Genomic DNA, 19,538 nt, shown 5'->3' with positions numbered 1-19,538 from the left:
CCAAGTTATCTTCCATAGAAAAATCAGTTTATAGGGGCAGAGCCAAAATGGTGGATGGAAAACAGGGACTCACATAAGCTCTCCCCCAAATCACTTAAAAAACTGTAAAAAATGGCTCTGAACAAATTCTAGAGCTACAGAACCCATGAAATAGCAGAGGGAAGCAGGTCTCCAGCCCAGGACTGCCTGGATGGTCACTGGGAAGGGTCTATTTCACCATACTGGGAGCAGAGCATAGCCCAGCATGGACTGTGCCAGGAACTACCAGGTATATACTACCAGGAATAGATTGTGCAGAGCAGGCCTTAGGCCCATGAATCACTGACCTGTAGCAGTTACCAGACTTCTCAACCCACAAACGCCAAAGACAACTTGGCATGTAAGTGGGGAAACTGCTGCATCTGGGTGAGAAAAGTGCCACTCGGCCCCAGCCCCAGGGTGGCAGAGGTGGTGTTGCAGCAGCAGGAAGCTCTGGCGGCCACTTCCAGAGCTCCAGCTGCTGCTGCTTCCATCCCCAGGCCCACTTGGTGGTAGGAATCAAGCAGCAGATGATAGCGGGAATGCAGGGAGTGCTGTGCTGGCACAGAGGCAGGGTTCTCTTGCTTTGCCCTGCTTGGATCTGGGTCATGGTCAGTTGGCAGTTCTTGGGGGAGGAGGAGCACTGTTGCGACAGAGCTTGCTGTGTAGAATTCGCTCTGAAATCAACAGTGCAAGACCCCTGAAGCTTGGGACAAAGTACTCTCTGCTCTACAAGCAGTCACACCCTGACAAAAACCTCAAGGGTCAAGTAGTTGGCTGGGAACATGACTATAGAATAAAAGACTATAGAATAATTTTTTGATGACAAAGAAGATCAAAACATACAGCCAGAAGAAGTCAACAAAGTCAAAGAGTCCACATCAAAAGCCTCCAAGAAAAATATGAATTTGTCTCAGGCCATGGAACAGCTCAAAAAGGATTTGGAAAAGCAAGTAAGAGAAATAGAAGAAAAATTGGGAAGAGAAATGAGAATGATGCAAGAAAATCATGAAAAACAAGCCAATGACTTGCTAAAGGAGATCCAATAAAATATTGAAGAAAACAACACCTTAAAAAATAGACTAACCCAAAAGGCAAAAGAACTCCAAAAAGACAATGAGCAGAAGAATGCCTTAAAAGGCAGAATTAGCCAAATGGAAAAGGAGGTCCAAAAGACCACTGAAGAAAATACCACCTTAAAAATTAGATTGGAGCAAGTAGAAGCTAGTGACTTTATGAGAAATCAAGAAATTATAAAACAGAGCCAAAAGAATGAAAAATAGAAGACAGTGTGAAACATCTCATTGGAAAAACCACTGACCTGGAAAATAGATCCAGGAAAGATAATTTAAAAATTATTGGACTACCTGAAAGCCATGATCAAAAAAAGAGACTAGACATCATCTTTCAAGATGCCCTGATATTCTAGAACCAGAAGGTAAAATAGAAATTGAAAGAATCTACCAATCACCTCTTGAAAAAGATCCCAAAAAGAAAACTCCTAGGAATATTGTAGCCAAATTCCAGAGTTCCCAGTACAAGGAGAAAATACTACCAGCAGCCAGAAAGAAACAATTTGAGTATTGTGGAAACACAATCAGGATAACACAAGGTCTAGCAGCTTCTACATTAAGGGATTGAAGGGCTTGGAATACGATATTCCAGAGGTCAAAAGAGCTAGGATTAAAACCAAGGATCACCTACCCAGCAAAACTGAGTATAATACTCCATGGCAAAATATGGATTTTCATAAAATAGAGGACTTTCAAACTTTGTCCATGAAAAGACTGGAGCTGAATAGAAAATTTGACTTTCAAATAAAAGAATCAAGAGAAGCATGAAAAGGTAAACAAGAAAGAGAAATCATAAAGGACTTACTAAAGTTAAACTGTTTTGTTTACATTCCTACATGGAAAGATGATATTTGTAACTCATGAAAGCTTTCTCAGTATTAGGGTAGTTGAAGGAAATATACATATACATATATATATATATATATAGATAGATAGATAGATAGATAGATAGATAAATAGATAGATAGATATAGGCAAAGGGCACAGGGTGAGTTGAATATGAAGGGATGATATCTAAAAATAAATAAATACAATTAAGAGGTGAGAGAAGAATATATTGGGAGAAGGAGAAAGGGAGAAATAGAATGGGGTAAAATTATGTCACATAAAAGTGGCAAGAAAAAGCAGTTCTATTGAAAAGGAAGAGGGGGCAGGTGAGGGGGAATGAGTGAATCTTGCTTTCATCAGATTTGACTTAAGGAAGGAATAGCATTCACACTCAATTGGGTATCTTACCCTACAGGAAAGTACAGTGGAAGGGGATAAGAGAGGGGGAATGATAGAAGGGAGGGCAGATAGGTGGAAGAGGTAATCAAAGCAAACACTTTTGAAAAGGGACAGAGTCAAGGGAGAAAATTTAATAAAGGAGGACGGTATAGGTTGGAGGGAAATACAGTTAGTCTTTTACAACATGACTGTTATGTTAGTGTTTTGCATAATGATACAAGTGTGGCCCATGTTGAATTGCTTGCCTTCTCAAGTAGGGTTGGTGGGGAGGGAAGAAGGGAGAGAATTTGGAATTCGAAGTTCTAAAAAGAAATGCTCAAAAAAAGTTCTTTCTACATGCCATTGGGAAATAAGATATATAAGCAATGGGGTATAGAAATCTATCTTGCCTTACAAGAAAGTAAGGGGAAAGGGGATGGGGGGGAGCGGGATGACAGAAGGGAGGGCAGACTGGGGAAAGGGGCAATCAGAATATATGCCATCTTGGGGTGGGGGGAGGGTAGAAATGGGGAGAAAATTGGTAACTCAAAATCTTGTGGAAATCAATGTTTAAAATGAAAAAAATATTAAATAATAAAGCAATTATTAAAAAAGAAAATTACTTTATTCACTTGACCCCTTTTGGCAGTCTTTCATCATTGCATTCAATACCCCTAGAGAACAATTCTGGTTCAATTGTACTTTTAACAAAACTTATTTTTGCAGTTTTTAAACATATTGTCTTTTCCATTAATATCTGATTTACTTATAAAGGGTCAAATATCACAATTATCTTGACAGAAAAACACAACTCATTTAAAATGAGACTAGAATAAATTCAATTACATCTGGATCTATAGGTACAAATGGTATGCAGAATTTCATTCATTCCCTTATTGCTAGCACTTCACATTATAGAGCCCACTACTTTCAGTTAGTCTTTTGTCAAAGATTTAAAGTGGCACTCTTGTATTTTCCTCTCCTTCTTTTAGGGTCCATGAGGACTTAATATTCCTTATATAACAACTAAAATACACCCTTCTAATGGTCCTTCAAGAACAGAATTTTAGTATTCTATCTTCAAATAATTCCATGTTGTAAATGTATTTCTATAGCTTCCATATAAAGTTTCTTACCCTGAAGAGGCATCTACAATGCAAGCCTTATGACTTTAGGGGAATTTCTCTGATTTGTTGCCTAAAATCACCAAACAGTTACACTAGACACAAACAATACACCGAGATAGACAAGTAAAGTTGCAACTTCTCCAACAGTGTTGGGGCTTTACTTTGGTTCAAAACAGTTGAGACCAAGGGAACAGTACAGCCTCCAGTGCAGTTCGCTATGGAAAGTCCAAGTGCTCTAGAAATCCCCCTGAGAGACTGCTCTAAGGAATGGCCTCCTTTCCTCAATCCCTTCATAATTGCCAACTGGTTGTGATAGAAATTAAGGTAAACTGAAGCAACAAAGTTCTGAGCATATTCAATTTATTGGTAAAGCTAGCAATGACTAATAAAGGGGGTCTTTAGCTCCACAACAAGCCAAAAGACCCATAGGTGGGGTTTATAAAACTTCTTATGATTTAGGGAAAACGGACAAAAATATAACAGCATGTAGGCAGGTCACAGGATTAAATCATTTGCTTTCTGTTGATGTATGAGATTTTCTTCCTTGTTGCTAGGGAAAACTGATTCTTGACTTAAAGATGGGATTTATAGGAAGATTGAATTTCTGAACTTTACTCAAAGTCAAAGAAATGTGACTTAAGCAGTTATACAAAATGGTGATGGTTGGTATAGAATAGAATCAGTTTCAAAATGGAATCACTTTGATTTTCTCATTTCTCAAGTATTTAGGGAACTGAATCAAATTTATTAAAATAAGAGCAATTCTCCATTTGATCAGTGGTCAAAGGATATGAAAAGGCAGTTAGCTTTGATTTCTTTTTCTGAAAACTATCTATAGTCATATGAGGGTAGATAGATGGTGGAATGGATAGAGCGTCCAGCCTGGAAGTAGGAAGACCTGAATTCAAATCAAGTCTCAGATATTTACTAGCTGTGTGACTCTGGGCAAATCACTTAACTGTGTTTACCCCAATTTCCTCAGCCGTAAAATGATGTGGAGAAGGAAATGGCAAAACCACTTTAGTATCTTTGTGAAGAAAACCACAAATAGGGTCATGAAGAATTACTGAAGCTACTGATCAATAAAATAGTCATATGAAAAAAATTCTCTAAATCACTATAAGGACAAATCAAAATAACTCTGAGGTACCACCTCATGCCTATCAGAAATGACAAATGCTAGAGGAGATGAGGGAAAATAGATACGATAATGAATTGTTGGTGGGGTAGTAAACTGGTTCAACTATTCTGGAGGGAAAAGGATCTGTCTGTACCAAAAAAAATTTTGTTTTAAATAATATTTTATTTTTCTCCAATTACATGTAAAAACAATTTTAACATTGGTTTTTTTAAGTCCAAATTTCCCTCCCTCCTTCCCCTTTCCTCTCCCTGAGATGGTAGGTAATCTAATATAGGTTATACATTTGCAATCATATAAAACATTTCCATATTACTCATCTTGTGCGAGAAAACAAAAAAGAAACAGAGAGAGAGAGAGAGAGAGAGAGAGAGAGAGAGAGAGAGAGAGAGAGAAATAGTATGCTTCAGTCTGTATTCGGATGACATCAGTTCTTTCTTGGGAGGCAGACAGCATTTTTCATCATGAGTCCTTAGAGATTGTCTTGGATCATTGTATTACTGAGAATACCTAAACCACTCAAAGTTCTTCATCGTACAGTATTGCTGTTACTGTGTGCAATGTTTTCCTGGTTCTGCTCACTTCACTTTGTATCTGTTCATGTAAGTCTTTCCAGTTTTTTTTTCTGAAGTAAAAAAATATTTATAGCAGCTCTTTTTGTGGTGGCAAAGAATCTGAAATTGAGTGGATGCTCATCAATTGGGGAATGACTGAAGAAGTTGTGGCATATGATTGTGATAGAATACTATTGCATTATAAAACATGGTGAAGGAAATGGTTTCAGAAAAGCATGGAAAGACCTATATGAACTGATGCAAAGTGAAATAAGAAGAACCAGGAGATAATTGTACATAGTAACAGCAATGTTGTAATGATGATGAGCCATGAAATACTTGGCTATTCTGATCAGTACAATAACCTAAGACAATTCCAAATGATTGATGATGAAAAAATTCTATCCACCTCCAGAGAAAGAGAAGAACGAACTCTAAGAGCAAATTGATGTATAATTTTCTTGCTTTTTTGCTTTGTTTTGTGATATGGCTAATATGGAAATGTTTTGCATGATTCACATGTATAATTGATATCATATTGTTTGCCTTCTCAGTGGGTGGGGGAAAGGGTAGGAGGGAGGGAGAGAATCTGGAACTCAAAATTTAAAAAAGAAAAGAACATTAAAAATAAATAAATTATAAGTGAATTCAAGGGGGAAAACCATTCAATTAAGATGAAAAAGAAATCTGTCTACTGAAACGGAAATCTTTACATCAAATATCTCTGTTAAAAGTTTGGTATCTAAGATAGAGGAATCTAACAGAAAAGACCAAAGTAATTCTTCAGTAGCTAGGTGATCAAAATATATGGACAAATAGTTCTCAAAATTAAAAACAATAGTCAATCAGTCAACAACCAAATATTAAGTATCTACTGTGTGATAGGTACTGTGCTAGACACTAGAGATAAAAAGCCAAAAGTGAAATGGTCCTCATCTTTTGGGAAAGACATCATGAACATAAATAAGTATATCCTAGACATAGGGACCAATCTATGCATAGGCAAAGAGAGAAAGAGACTGAGTATTGTAAGGAATAGCAAGAAGGCCAGTTAGGCTGGATTGTAGAGTGCATGAAAGAGAATGTTGGAAAGGAATGTTGGAGGCAGTTTGTGAAGTTCGACATGGGAGCTTTTATTTGATCCTAGAGGCATTAAAGAGCCATTGGGATTTATTGAGTAAGTATCATGCACTTTAGGAAAATCACTTTGGCAACCATATAAAAAGCTAATTCATTCAATAATTATTTCAAAATAACTCTGAGCTTTCCATCTCATACCCAGCAAATTGACAAAGATAACTAAAGCTTGGAATAGTTGTTGAAGGATCTATGGAAAGACAGGCACACTAATCACAATAATAAAGTATCAATGAAGTCATGAGTTGGCCTAAAATTTCTGTGAAGTAAATTAGAATTATGCTAAGATGGTTACCAATATGTCCTTACCCTTTGAATTCAAAGATCCCACTGCCAGGGATATACTGTGAAAAAGATAGGAAAATAATGATTCCATAAACATTAAAATATTTATAGCTACACTTTTTGGAGCAGCAAAGAACTGGAAATAAAGTAGCTAGCTATCCTGTGGGAAATACTAATGAGCTATTACTGTGCCATAAGAAATTATGAAATTGTATAACCTATTTCTGACTGCTTACTGTCTCAGAGAGAGGGAGGAGAGGGACAAAATTTAGAACTCAAAGTTTTAAAAAAACAAATGTTAAAATTTTAACATGTAATTGAGGAAAAATAAAAAATATTTTTAAAAATGATGAAATTTGAAGTCGATAAGGAAACCTAGGAAGACTTATTTGAACTGATGCAAAATGAAGTAAGCAAAACTAGGAAACAATACGTACAATGACTGCAATAATGCAAATCAAAGAATAATAGTGACAAATAACCTCAAAACTGAGCACAAATTATAATGACCAGGCTTGGTTCCAAAGAAGAGAAGAGAAAATGTACTTCCTTTCCTTTTTTTCATTTCGAAAGAAGAAAATATGTAACAACACAAAAGCACAAGCAAGAGGGATGAAATTGCCATATGGCATTTCATGGGTCAACATGTAGGTGAGGCAAGACTTTTTTGTAGGGGGAAAGGTAGCAAATGGTGCCTTCGAAAAGTTGGTGTATGCACATCAAGTGAGCAACAACCACCTCTTCTCACTTCAGGCTATTCTTGTACTAATAGCTGAGCAATAAATTAAATAGTTTCAATATAACTTATTTGTGTCTCAGTTCCCTCATCTATAAAATATGGAAAATAAAACTTATACTTCCTCATATGCTCACTATAGAAGGCATTTAATAGACATTTAAACTTGAAAGTAGGCAATCACCTTGAATGGTAAGCCACTGCTTCTCTCAGTGTGATCAGAATGATTGCTCTGCCTGTGAATGTTTTTTGTGAAGTTAGGTCATCTTTTGGCCATACTATCTGGGGGATTGTGGGTAGGTCACTTAACTTATTAATGCTCAGGCAACACTCTCAGATATTGTTTTATAGATAACATTGAGAACCATTGTCTTTAGTCACAGAGACAATGCCAACTTGTTCTAGTAGAGGGAATTTCCTCATCTGAGAATTACACTAAATGAAATCCCAGATCAAGTCCCTATCAATATCATGAAGGGGTGAAAATTACTTAATTTTCTTTCTCTGTTTTTCAGATGTTTAACTCTGCAATATATTCTTTACTGGGAATTGTAGGATCTTCATATGGAATAGCATTAGCATGGAGCGCTATTAAAAATGGTCCCAAATGTGATATGGGAGATGATCGCTGGGACTATCCCTTCCATCAATGGTAAGAACAAGCATTGCAGATGCATGTACTCTACCCACAAGGATCATTGGAGGTTACTTTCTCCAGAGCAAAATCAACTTTCCTGTTATTGCATGTTTTACACAGCTCTTTTCAGTATTAGGTGATAGAGAGGCCAAATGGCAAATGGGAAAAAATTATGGTCTTTCTCTGGGAATCTCATGTGGTGATCTGATATGGTGGGGAGGCCAAGGTAACCTTGCATAGTTCTGAGTCAAGGAACCTTAGAAATCTAGATTTGTTACATTAATTTTTAATAATATTTCATTTTTCCAGTTACATGTAAAGACAATTTCAACATTCATTTTTTATAAAAATTTGAGTTCCAAATTTTCTCCTCCCCCCTTCCTTCCTCCTCCCTAAAACAGCAAGCAATTTGATACAAATTATATATGTGCAATAATGTAAAACCCATTTCCGTATTAGTCATGTTGGGAAAAAAAGAAATAGAGCAAAAGGAAAAAAGTGGAAAAAATAAAGTGAAAATAGTATGGTTCAATCTGCATTCAGAGTCCACCAGTTCTTTCTCTGGACGTAGATAGAATTTTCCATCATGAGTCTTTTGGAATTGTCTTGGATCATTGTGTTGCTGAGGATAGCTAAGTCAATCATAGTTGATCATTGCAAAATTTTGCTGTTAGTGTGTACAATGTATTCCTGGTTCTCCTCACTTCACTTTGCATCAGTTCATTTAAGTCTTTCCAAGTTTTTCTGAAATCCATCTGCTCATCATTTCTTATAGCACAATAGTATTCCATTACATTCATATATCACAATTTGTCCAGCCATTCCCTAATTGATGGGCATTCCCTCAATTTCCAATTTTTGTGACCACAGAAAGAGCTGTTATAAATATTTTTGTACATATAGATCATTTCTCATTTATAATGATCTCTTTGGGACACAGAACTAGTAATGATATTGCTGGATCAAAAAGCATGTACAGTTTGATTGCCCTTTGGGCATAGTTCCAAATTGCTCTCCGGAATGGTTGGATCACTTCACAACTCCACCAACAGACAGCACATTCATTTTAAGGTGAAGAAGAGCTACTAATTTTTCCTAAGTTATTTACATAGCTAGCAAGTGGCGAATGTGGAATTTGAAACTGGATGTCTTGAGTCCAGATCCTGAACATTTATCATTGCATCTTATTCCTTCTAAAAGGGGGAGGTGTGTGTGTGTGTGTGTGTGTGTGTGTGTGAGAGAGAGAGAGAGAGAGAGAGAGAGAGAGAGAGAGAGAGAGAGAGAGAGAAGACCTTTAGGATCTTTTGGGGAAGCACAAGGGAAGGACAAAGGAAAATGTGTGTATATATGTGTGTATGTGTGTATTACCTTTGTAATAGCTAAAAGCCCAATACTTCATAAGTGTCTAAACTTAACATTAATTAGAGAAGTAAACTAATGTCAAACCTTTCAAAAAAAAGCACATTTTCTTCTTAAGCAAGCTTAGACTGGTGTCACTAATAAACACAAAATGCCAATAATGGGAATCTTTTAATGGAGCAAAATTAGTGAAAATGATGTCAGTCATTTGCCAGATTAAATGCTAGCCACGTGAATCTAGCTAATCTAAAATGAAATCATTCTGTGTAACCTGGTACAAAAGGATTGATCCATAATAGCCACATCCACTGGAGGCTAACCTGCAAACCTGCATGACCTTTTTTTATTTTAGAATTAGAGACAAATCAATGAAAAATAATCCTCCCATTTCCCCCAAGGGCACCATGCCTCTGTCCAAGATTCTCTGTCCAACTCAAACTCAAAAGGATTCTTCGTGAACATGAGTTTGAAACATTATGGGCTTGGATAATACTTAAGGAGCTCTCCATTCAAATGCTATTCACACTCAATAGATGACCTGTTTGATGATGCTATAGACAGAATGAACACTGGTTGTACAGTAAGAGGATTGGGTTAAAACCCTAGCTCTGCCCCTTACAATCTGCATGTCCTTGGGCAAACACTTCCTTTCCTCATCTGTAATATCAGCAAATTAACCAAGACAGCCTTTAAGGAAGTACCAAACCTTAAGTTCTAAATCTATGATCTGATCCGCTTATTTCACTTTAGCAGGGGTGAAGGTGGGATCAGAAATACCTGTCCATAAACGCAGATTCTAGGACACCCTTCTCAGTCATTAGAATCCAGAGTCCTGAGTTTGATTCTTGGCTATGCTATTTGCTAGTTTTGTGAACATGTCAAATTGTTTGACCTATGTGTTCCTCTATGCATGTTCCCTCATCTGTGAGATAGGGATAATAATACTTGTTTTTACTGCCTCTCAGAGTCTTTTAAGCAAACATTTTTTAAACCTTAGAGCGTTATAAATGGAGTCAGAAGATGTGTTCAAATCCTGACTTTGTCACATAGTGATTCTATGATCTTGATAAAGTTCCTTCATCTTTGCCTTCATTTGCTCAACCATTAAATAAGAAGGTTGAATTAAATAACTCTTAAAGCCCCTTCCAGCTTTATATCCTATTGATGATTCTGATTGCCTGATTATAATAAAAGCTGGTATTTATAAAATATTCTAATATTTCAAGAGTGTTCTGTTTGATCTACATGAAAACCCTATGAGGTAAATGTTACATCATATGTAATACTACCCATGTATACTTTTTGAGGTTGGGTCTCCCTATCTCTCCAAGGCTGGAAGTGTAGGGGTTACTTATAGGCCTGATCTCATTGGTTTGGGGTGTGTTGATTTTTATGGCACCTTTGAGCTATCCAGTTAAAAATACCTGATAGACATGTGAATAGAGTTCAGGAAAGAGAACTTTGATGCACATTTTTTTAGGGGCTAATCATATCAGTGCTGGATTTGGTACAGACATCTTACTGGCTTTAGCTCACTATGGCTTGGAATTCTTGTACTCAAATGGTCTACTAGGGTCACCCTTCTTGATAGCAGGGATTATAGGCATAATTACAGGCCACACTCAACTATCCCCTATTTTACACATGAGGAAAATGAAGCTCAAGAGGCCAAGAGACCTGCACAATTGTTGGTCCTATCACTAGTGCGTGTCAAAGGCAAGAATTGAGACTAGCTCTTTCCTGACTCTGGGTTCTTCGCCCTTTGAAATGACATTTCAGTGCTTGCACACTTCATACAGAAATGTAGCTACTACTCAAGTGGAAGAGGGCTGTCATTTGCTCTGCTTTGGAAATCAGACAGCATACTCCAAGAATATTTAGGAGCTATAACTTATAGCCCAGAACCATCCATCCATCTATCCATCCATCCATCCATCCATGCATTCATCCATCCATCCTTCCATCCCAGGACAACTTCAGCAAGAGTCATTAGTGCTAGACCTCTTGCTAACAAGGTATTTAATGCTAGTAGCTAGCTATGTGACTACTGGCAAGCACTTAATCTCTCAGTGGCCTAGCCAAAAACAAGACAAAGAAAGTTGCTCTAGGCAAAAGAACTAAGACAACCACAGAGAATTTGCCCAGATGAATGACTCAGCGAAAGGAGTTTCAGCAAGAAATACTAATAATGAAATCTTTGGCCAGACTACTTTGAGATCTGCATGAGATTGTATTAAAGGATCCTTTGGTATAGAATTCATGTCATTTATGGAAATGGTAGCCATAGTTGTTAGCAGAATTGCCATGGCAAGCTATTTTTCAAATCATAAGATTTTGCTTGCACCTTTCAAATGCCAGCTGACTATAATAAATTTCTTAACAGCAGGGAAGGTGTCACTTTTCAATTTTGTGTCCATAAACCCTAGCTTAGTGTCATGTACACCATAGGCATTTAATAAAGTGTTTGTTGAATGAATTCTTCACCATCTACTCCCTCACGTAGGGACTATCTGACTGATAGATACTCGTGGAATAAGTGCAAAAGACCTTCTGGCATTGTGTCCTGGAACTTGACTCTCTTCTCCATCCAGCTGGGAATAGGTTCCATTCAGCTGACAGTCTGTTTGGTTCAACTGCTAAATGGCCTCCTTGGAACAGTATGTGGGCAGTGGAAATGTATGGAATATTGTTAGGTAAGTTTATTGTTTCCCATTTCTCATCTCACACCATTATCATAGAAATCAACTCAAGAGAGGAGGACTGTTTAGACAATAGAGTTCCACAGACTTATACATCCAGCAGAGAACTAGATGAGAAGCAAAGGGTCCAGGCAGCCTGACTGGCCACAACTCATCGCAGCCATACTCTTTGAATCCTAGAAGGAACAGATTGACTCTTGGAGCAGCATTAAGACTATCTGTCCTCACCTCCCCAGTTCTCTGAGTTTATGTTGACAAAGCATGGATAAATGTTTGTCTTCACAGAGCAAGTAGTTTCCAAGGACACAGAAGATCATTGTTCAGCCCCAAACATATTTTTATCTATTTCCCAAACAGACCTAGGGCTTGTAAGGTAATATGAAGAGTCTTACCTCATTGCCTTACCTTAAATAGGGGGATTTTCTATGACTTTTTTTCTCACTAGCATAAGAGTATGACACTTTGGATGTCTTTCTTAGTGTAAGAGAACCGGACTCCAAAGTGAAGGTCATAACACTCACAATATCGAGTCTTTGTCACATAAACAATGCTGATTTAAAAAACAAACAACTACTAAATGTAGAAATGGTCTCATTACATAAGCCATTTTTCAGCTAAAACATATTATTTAAGAAATCTGTTAAGAAGTCCACACCCCACTTTCCAATAAACCAAATATGAAATAGTCAAAAAGGCTAAAATATACAGCAGGCTTATTGTGACATATGATGAAAGGTGAAAACCTTTGTGCCCAATAGGGTTGGGCCATCAAGATTTTTTTTATAATTATCAATAGGATTATTGAAATAACCCCTTTAAAAATTCAAGCAAATGAGACTGCCTGTACCTTTAGGTATTTCCTTAATCTTTCATTGCTTTCACCAGATAATGGCTTATGGTAGGCAACCAATGTATCAAACATTGAAAGCATTCTTAAAATTCTGACCCAAGCTCCATAGCAATGATGCCAGGCAGAGAATAAGGATTAGTGATTTTATTTTCTTCTTTGGGTGGAAACGAGGCTAGCATTGTCTCAAGTAAGTTTTTTCTCATCCGCAAGGCAGACTACAAATGCCATTGAGATCTAAATGAAAGCATTTCAGAAATTAATGTTTCAGAAAGTGTTCAGAAATATGAAAGTCCTGAGTTGAGGTATCATTTATATGCTGTCACAAAAATCCTTTTTCCTATTAGTTTCATTTTTACGAGGGCTACCATAATAGCCAGGAAATCTTATTGTGAAAAGCATTTTAGTATAATGAGTTAAGACTCTAATAGTAGAGTCAAAAAGACTAGTGTGTAAGACCATACTTATTGTGTGACCTTGGGAGAAATCATTTAAGCTGTCAGTACTTAGGGCAAGTTTTAAAAATTACAAACTTATAAAGGAATCACTAATCTACATTGGCAGAAAGGATTTCCGTGCAGGAAATTCTTCACACCAAAAAAGGTCCAAGAACAAAAATAACAAAGACTAAATCAGAGCAATCAGTCCCTAAATTTCTTGATGTCCAAATATTTGAAGGTGAAGAAAAACAAATGGAATAGACTCACAGTAAGTAATTCATGGAGGCCCAATGAATGATCAAGCGAAAAAAATCTTCCCTTTAACAGAATCAAAGTGGGAGTGCAGAAGTCGCAACTCAAGTCTAAGAGAAAAAAATGGTCCCATCTCCTAGGCCATCTCCCTTGCACTTGCCAACCTCTCTTTTTTTCTCCATCCTGACTCCTTGTGGAACCAATTCAATTCTATGCTGTCCTCTTCTCTTGGATTCTTATCCCCTTATCTTGCCAATTTTGCCCTACTAAACCTTAACGTTGGATCACTCCCACTTCTACCTACTGCCTTTTTTCCTACACATGTACTGCTGAATGAAAGTGGAGAAAATCACACAACCATCACATACTTGAGCCCTCACTGCTGCAAGGCAATCCTACTGTACTTCTTTTATCAACTCAATATCCCACTCTCTGCAGCAGCAATTCCAAATCTTTTCATCCCTCCTCAAACTTCCCATAACTCCCCCTCCCCACACCTATCATCAGCTGAGACTCTTAGCTCATATTTTACAGAAAAAATTGAGGGTATTTGCCATGAACTCCCTCTTCCCCCCTCTTCCTCATTTATCACTCAAGTGCCTTCAGACAGTTTCTCCTCTTTCACTCCTGTCTCATATAACGGGGTGGTCTTACTCTTTCTCAAGGCTAACCCCTCTAGCTGTACAGGAAATCCCATTCCATCCCATCTACTCCAACAGATTGTCTCCTCTACCATCCCCATTCTATCACTTATTTTCAATCTCTCCCCAGGTAGTGGCCCCTTCCTTGCTGACTACAAATATGCTCATTTCTCCCTCATCCTGAAAAAACCCTCACTTGATCCTTCTATCCCTACTATCATCCTATATCTCTTCTGCACTTTGTAGCTAAACTCCTCCAAAAGCCTTTTTACAATAGGCACCTCCATTGTGTTTCTTCTCATTCTCTTATAATCCTTTATAAATTGGTGTCCAATCTTATCATTCCACTGAAACCTGGCCTGTCTTTTGCCTACAAGTGATCTCTTAGTTGCCAAATCCAGTGGCCTTTTCTCATTCCTCATTTGCCTTGACCTTTCTGCAGACTTTGACACTATTGATCACTCTCTTCTCCTTAATACTCTTTGCTCTCTAGGTTTTTGAGACCCACTCTCTCCTGGTTCTCATCTTATCTCTCTAACCAATCCTTCTCAGTCTCTAGATCATGCCCTCTAACCATAGGTATCCCTCAGGGCTCTGTCCTGGCCCCCCTTCTTCCTCTACACTATTTCACTTAGTGTAGTAGCAATTTAGATTGAAGATCTTTCCCACCCATTAATAGGCCATGTGACCTGCTTATGTCACAGGAAGCCTAAGTCATGTGTGGTGGGAGGAGCTTCCTGACAGGAAAAGGAAATTATGTCATAGGAAATGCAGAGAGAGAGAGAGAGAGAGAGAGAGAGAGAGCGAGAGAGAGCAGTTATGGTGCTAATGGCTGCCCTCGGGATAGTTAGGACTAAACAGGTTGTGACTTAGCTGTGTTGTGAGGGGAGTCATAGAGGTTTTGGGATGGCGAGGCTCCCTGTTGCGATATTGTGTATGCAGTGTCTTACTGCTCAGGTAGATTGGATAAATGGCTTGGGGGATATGGCTCTCTGGTGTCTGAATAAATAGTTTCCTTCTTCTACCTTCTATGTGGAGAGTCTCATACACTTTGCGATACAGAACTACATAGGCATTTGGACAATTATCATCTACATTGTTATTATTGCCTTACTGATACATGTAGTGATCTCATCAGCTCCCATGGATTTGTCATTTCTATGCTAATGATTCTGAAACCTACTTATCTTGCCCCAAACCCTCTCCTGACCTCCAACCTCACATCGCCAACAGCCTTTCAGACATCACAAACTGGATGTCCAGTAGGCATCTTAAACTCAACATGGCTGAAATGTAACTCATGATCTTTTCCCCTAAATGCCCCCACTCCCACCTTCTCTATTACTGAGAGGGCAGCACCATCCTCCCAGTCCCCCAGATTCACAACCTAAGTGTCATCCTGAATTCCCCACTATCTCTCACCCCCTACCCATATCCAATCTGTTGCCAATGCCTGTGGATTTCACCTTTGCAACATCTCTACAATAGGCCTCCTTCTCTCCTCTGATAGGGCTATGAGTTAATTCTGCTACAGGTTCTCATTACCTCACACCTGGATAGTTGAAATAGATGGCTAGTGAGTCTGCCTGCCTCCATCTCTTCTCCACTCCAATCTATTCTCCATTCAATAACTAAAGTGGTTTTCTTATAGCACAAGTCTGATCACATCACCCTCCCCATTCCCTTTCTAAATTAATTCCAGTCACTCCCTATCACCTTTAGTATCAAATAGTAAAATCCTCTTTTTGGCATTCAAATTCCTTCATAACCTAGGCCCCTCTTACCTTTCTAGTCTTCTTACATCTTATTCCTTGCCACATACTCTTCTATCCAGTGACACAGGCCTCCTGGCTGTTCCACAAACATGGTATGTCAAGATTTGCTCCAGGCGCTTCTCTGATACTCCTCCATTCTTAGCATGTACTCCCTCCTCATCTCTTCCTACTGGCTTCCCTGGCTTCCTCTGAGTCCCAACTAAAATCTCATCCTGTACAGTAAACATTTCCCAATCCCTGCTAATTCTAGTTCCTTCCCTCTCTTAATTATTTCCTATTTATCCTATATATAACTTGCTTGTACAGCTTTTGTTTGTTATCTGTTCCAGTAGATTGTGTGTCCTTTTGGGGCAGAAGCTGTCTTTTTCCTCTTTTTGCACATGGTGGGTGCTTGATAAATGTCCATTGGTCATGTATTGGGAGTGGAAGGAAGAAATCCAAAAATTGGAAATTCTTTCCTGATTTAATTAAGAATGGTACAGCATACTAATATGTGATATTTTTCTCATATCTAGGGTAAGTAATCTGCTTAAAGCACTGTGAAGAGCCTTTTTTCACCCTTGGCTACCCTGACAGAAGAGCCATCATCTTTGGAAGGTTCCAAAGGATCCCCTGCCCATTTCCTGAGAAAGAGTTAGTACAAGGCAACTTTGCTGATCTCTTATCCAAGAAATAGCTCATGAAATTCTATGTTAGAAAATTTGTTCAAATAAATACAAAACCAGGAAAATCAGTTAATTCTTGAACAGTGATCAAAGGACATGAATGACTTCCAAAAGAATTATGATCAAATACCATATGAAAATATGCTCCATATAATTAATAATGAGTTATGCAAATTAAAATAACTTGGTGGTTTCATCGCATACTTGGAAAATTTGCAAACATGACAAAAATAGTAGTGGTCAATGTTTAGGGTGCCTGGGTACAAGAAGGACACATAAATTAATACAGCTGGTGGAACTGAAAAGTGGTCCAAATCTTTTGGGGTCTGGACCACCAATTTGGAGTTATGTGAGAAAAGTGACTGGACTATCTATCCTAAGGGAATCAAAGAGAAAAAAGCAAGGTCCAGTATTTACTAAAGTATTCACAGCATCACTTTTGGTGATAGAACTGGAAACAAGGTAGACATATGGAAACAAAGTTCATTGTTCAGTGAAAGGCTGAATATAGTATATGAATATATTGGAATATGCTGATGCAATCAATCCATCAACAAGTATTTATGATATGTCAAATACTTTGCTAGACACTAGAGATAAAAATACAACGAATCAAACAATCTCTACCCTTAAGTAATGTATATTTTAAAAGAGAAGACAAGTGCATATGAAGATATAAGTGAAATAAATATAAAGAGAATAAATACAAATTAATACAAAATGGTCAATGCAATGTAGTTTTGAAGGGAGGGCACTAACAATTGAGGGGATTAGGAGAAGCTCCAGATAGTAATGCAGCATGAGAAGCATGAAGTATTCAGAGAAACATGGGAGATTTCTAGGTACTGGTGAGAAAGAAACAGGAGCAAAGCAACCATCCATACACCAAGCCTATAAAGATGTAAATGAAAACACTAAAAAGAATCCTGAGCTGTTAATTTGCTAATAAGTCCTAGAAAACCTGAATGTGTTGGCAGGAGAGTGAACATTTTCCTTGCAATATTGTCAATGTTACTTTACGGTGAGGAGCATCCAACTCAAAGCTAACTTAATATGAGCTGTGCCTACCTACTACAGCCTTCCCTGGAAGAGCTGAGAAATCAGTAATCACCAACAAGTTTAGGGATTTTGCTGGGCACTCCGGCTCCAGGATCATAGGATCAGGGGATCTCAGATTTAGAGCTGGGAGGGAGACAATCTCTTCTAACCTCCCTACCCCCATGTTACAGATGAGGAAATGATGGCCCAAAGAAGTTAAGCAACTTGTCTGGAGGTAATACCAAAAGGTAGTAAATCTAGTGTGCTCTCTGCAATGTTTATCAAATGATAAGATCAAAACCAGTAATGATTCCTGGAGGACCTCACTATTATATCAACCAAAGAAGTATTTATCCTTACTCATTTTTTCCATTATGTTAGCTCCCTATCGATGATAAAACATCCCTCCCTCCAAAATTCACAGCAACTCCCTTTTTCATAGTATTTATTAAAGACTGATGGTAGTAGAAAGCACACTCAAATGGAAATTGACCTGTGTTCTGATTACAGCTTTTTCAGCTGCTATGCATCCTCAAACAAGTAACTTCTCAGCAGAAATATTTTCACTTTATGAAAGGATTGGAATAGAAGATCTGTAACTTCCCTTTCCATTCTCACCTTCTGTGACTATGACATAGTCAAACCTCCTAAAAGTTTAAATAAGTTATTAGTATCCCCAATCTCATCCACATGATTTACATCAAGGAATTTTAGTCAATTATTAAGCTGTGATTTCTCTAAACTCCTTCTGAACTTAGAGTGTATAGACTTCATTTATCCCTCAGCAAGCCCTACCCTTTCTTGTTGTCCTTTCTCATGCAGAGGTGCCCAAACAGCAGGAAGCAACAGGTAGAACTCCTGAGAGTATCCTGAACCAGCTTAAAATTATATATATATATATATATATATATATACATACACACACACATATATATGTACATATATATGTGTGTGTGTATGTATATATATATATGTATGTATGTATGTATATACACATATGTAAAGCAATGTTAATTTGGGGTTTTCTACATCAATATACAGCCCGCGGAGATCTAGTTTTTTTTTTGAGTTTAACATCATTGCCTATGTATACACTCAGTCACCCCAACTAGAATCTAAGCCTTTTGAGGGTAGGGACTATATCTTATACCAGATCACCTAACCCAATGCTCTTCACATTTCAGTAAAAATCTGCTGTTAATGGTGATAAACCATGTCTTTCCCTCAATAGAGTATGCTTGTTCCAGTATTCCATGATCCCCAGCTATGTAAAATTCCATCTGTGTGTCCAGTATGGAAGGAAGATGCAGTAATTTAAAGTTCTCAGGTCTTCACCAGAACAGGAGAAATGTCAATAATCCACCTTGCTTTAACCAGGGACCTCTAAAAAACAGACCACACACTTTCCCCCTGACTTCCTTCAGCACTCTTGTATGGACAGCTCCTAATTCTGTTATTTACACTTTAATTTACCTGGTAACTTCACACTTGTTGCTTTACCTCACTTAACCTCTATTTCCTCGCCTAAATATCCTTCTCTATGATTTCTAACCATGGCTTCAAGTTTAAGCCTCTTGCATCAAGTGAATAAGAATAAAATTACATCTATATAGGGTTTTAAGTTTTGCAAGGTGTTACACAGATGTTGAGTCTGATTTGGCTTTAGTATGACAAATACCTAAATCCTGCTCAAATCCTCAAATGCCTGAACACTGCTATCATGGGGAAAATTGGTATGTGTAAAGTGGGAAGGACATATGGCTTGGAATTAAGGATTTTCTTGGTACAGATACTGAAGTGGTTTCCATTTCCTTCTCCAGTTCATTTTACAGATGAGAAAACTGAGGCAAACAAGATTAAGTGACTTTCCCAGAGTCACATATGTAGTATCTGAGGCCAGATTTGAACTCA

At 37.8% G+C, this 19,538-nt stretch overlaps 1 protein-coding gene across 2 annotated transcripts in view; it reads left to right on the top strand.

The window, feature by feature from the left end:
* LOC118845706 (transmembrane 4 L6 family member 4-like) overlaps positions 1-16,784 on the top strand; it is a 37,771-nt gene extending 20,987 nt beyond the window's left edge. Inside the window, exons 5-7 of one of the 2 annotated variants that reach the window (XM_036753710.1) lie at positions 7,790-7,926; positions 11,774-11,963; positions 16,440-16,784. In XM_036753710.1, coding sequence (XP_036609605.1) covers positions 7,790-7,926; positions 11,774-11,963 — 327 coding nt within the window. In that variant the 3' untranslated portion in view covers positions 16,440-16,784. The remainder of the gene's footprint in view (positions 1-7,789; positions 7,927-11,773; positions 11,964-16,439) is intronic. The other variant, XM_036753711.1, reaches the window with a different exon arrangement.
* The last annotated feature ends 2,754 nt before the right edge of the window (positions 16,785-19,538 follow it).

The sequence above is a fragment of the Trichosurus vulpecula genome, chromosome 4, assembly GCF_011100635.1.
Source record: "Trichosurus vulpecula isolate mTriVul1 chromosome 4, mTriVul1.pri, whole genome shotgun sequence".
NCBI classification, from domain to species: Eukaryota; Metazoa; Chordata; class Mammalia; order Diprotodontia; family Phalangeridae; genus Trichosurus; species Trichosurus vulpecula.
Note: the sequence above shows the minus strand (reverse complement) of the source record. Positions and strands in the feature narration are given on the sequence as shown.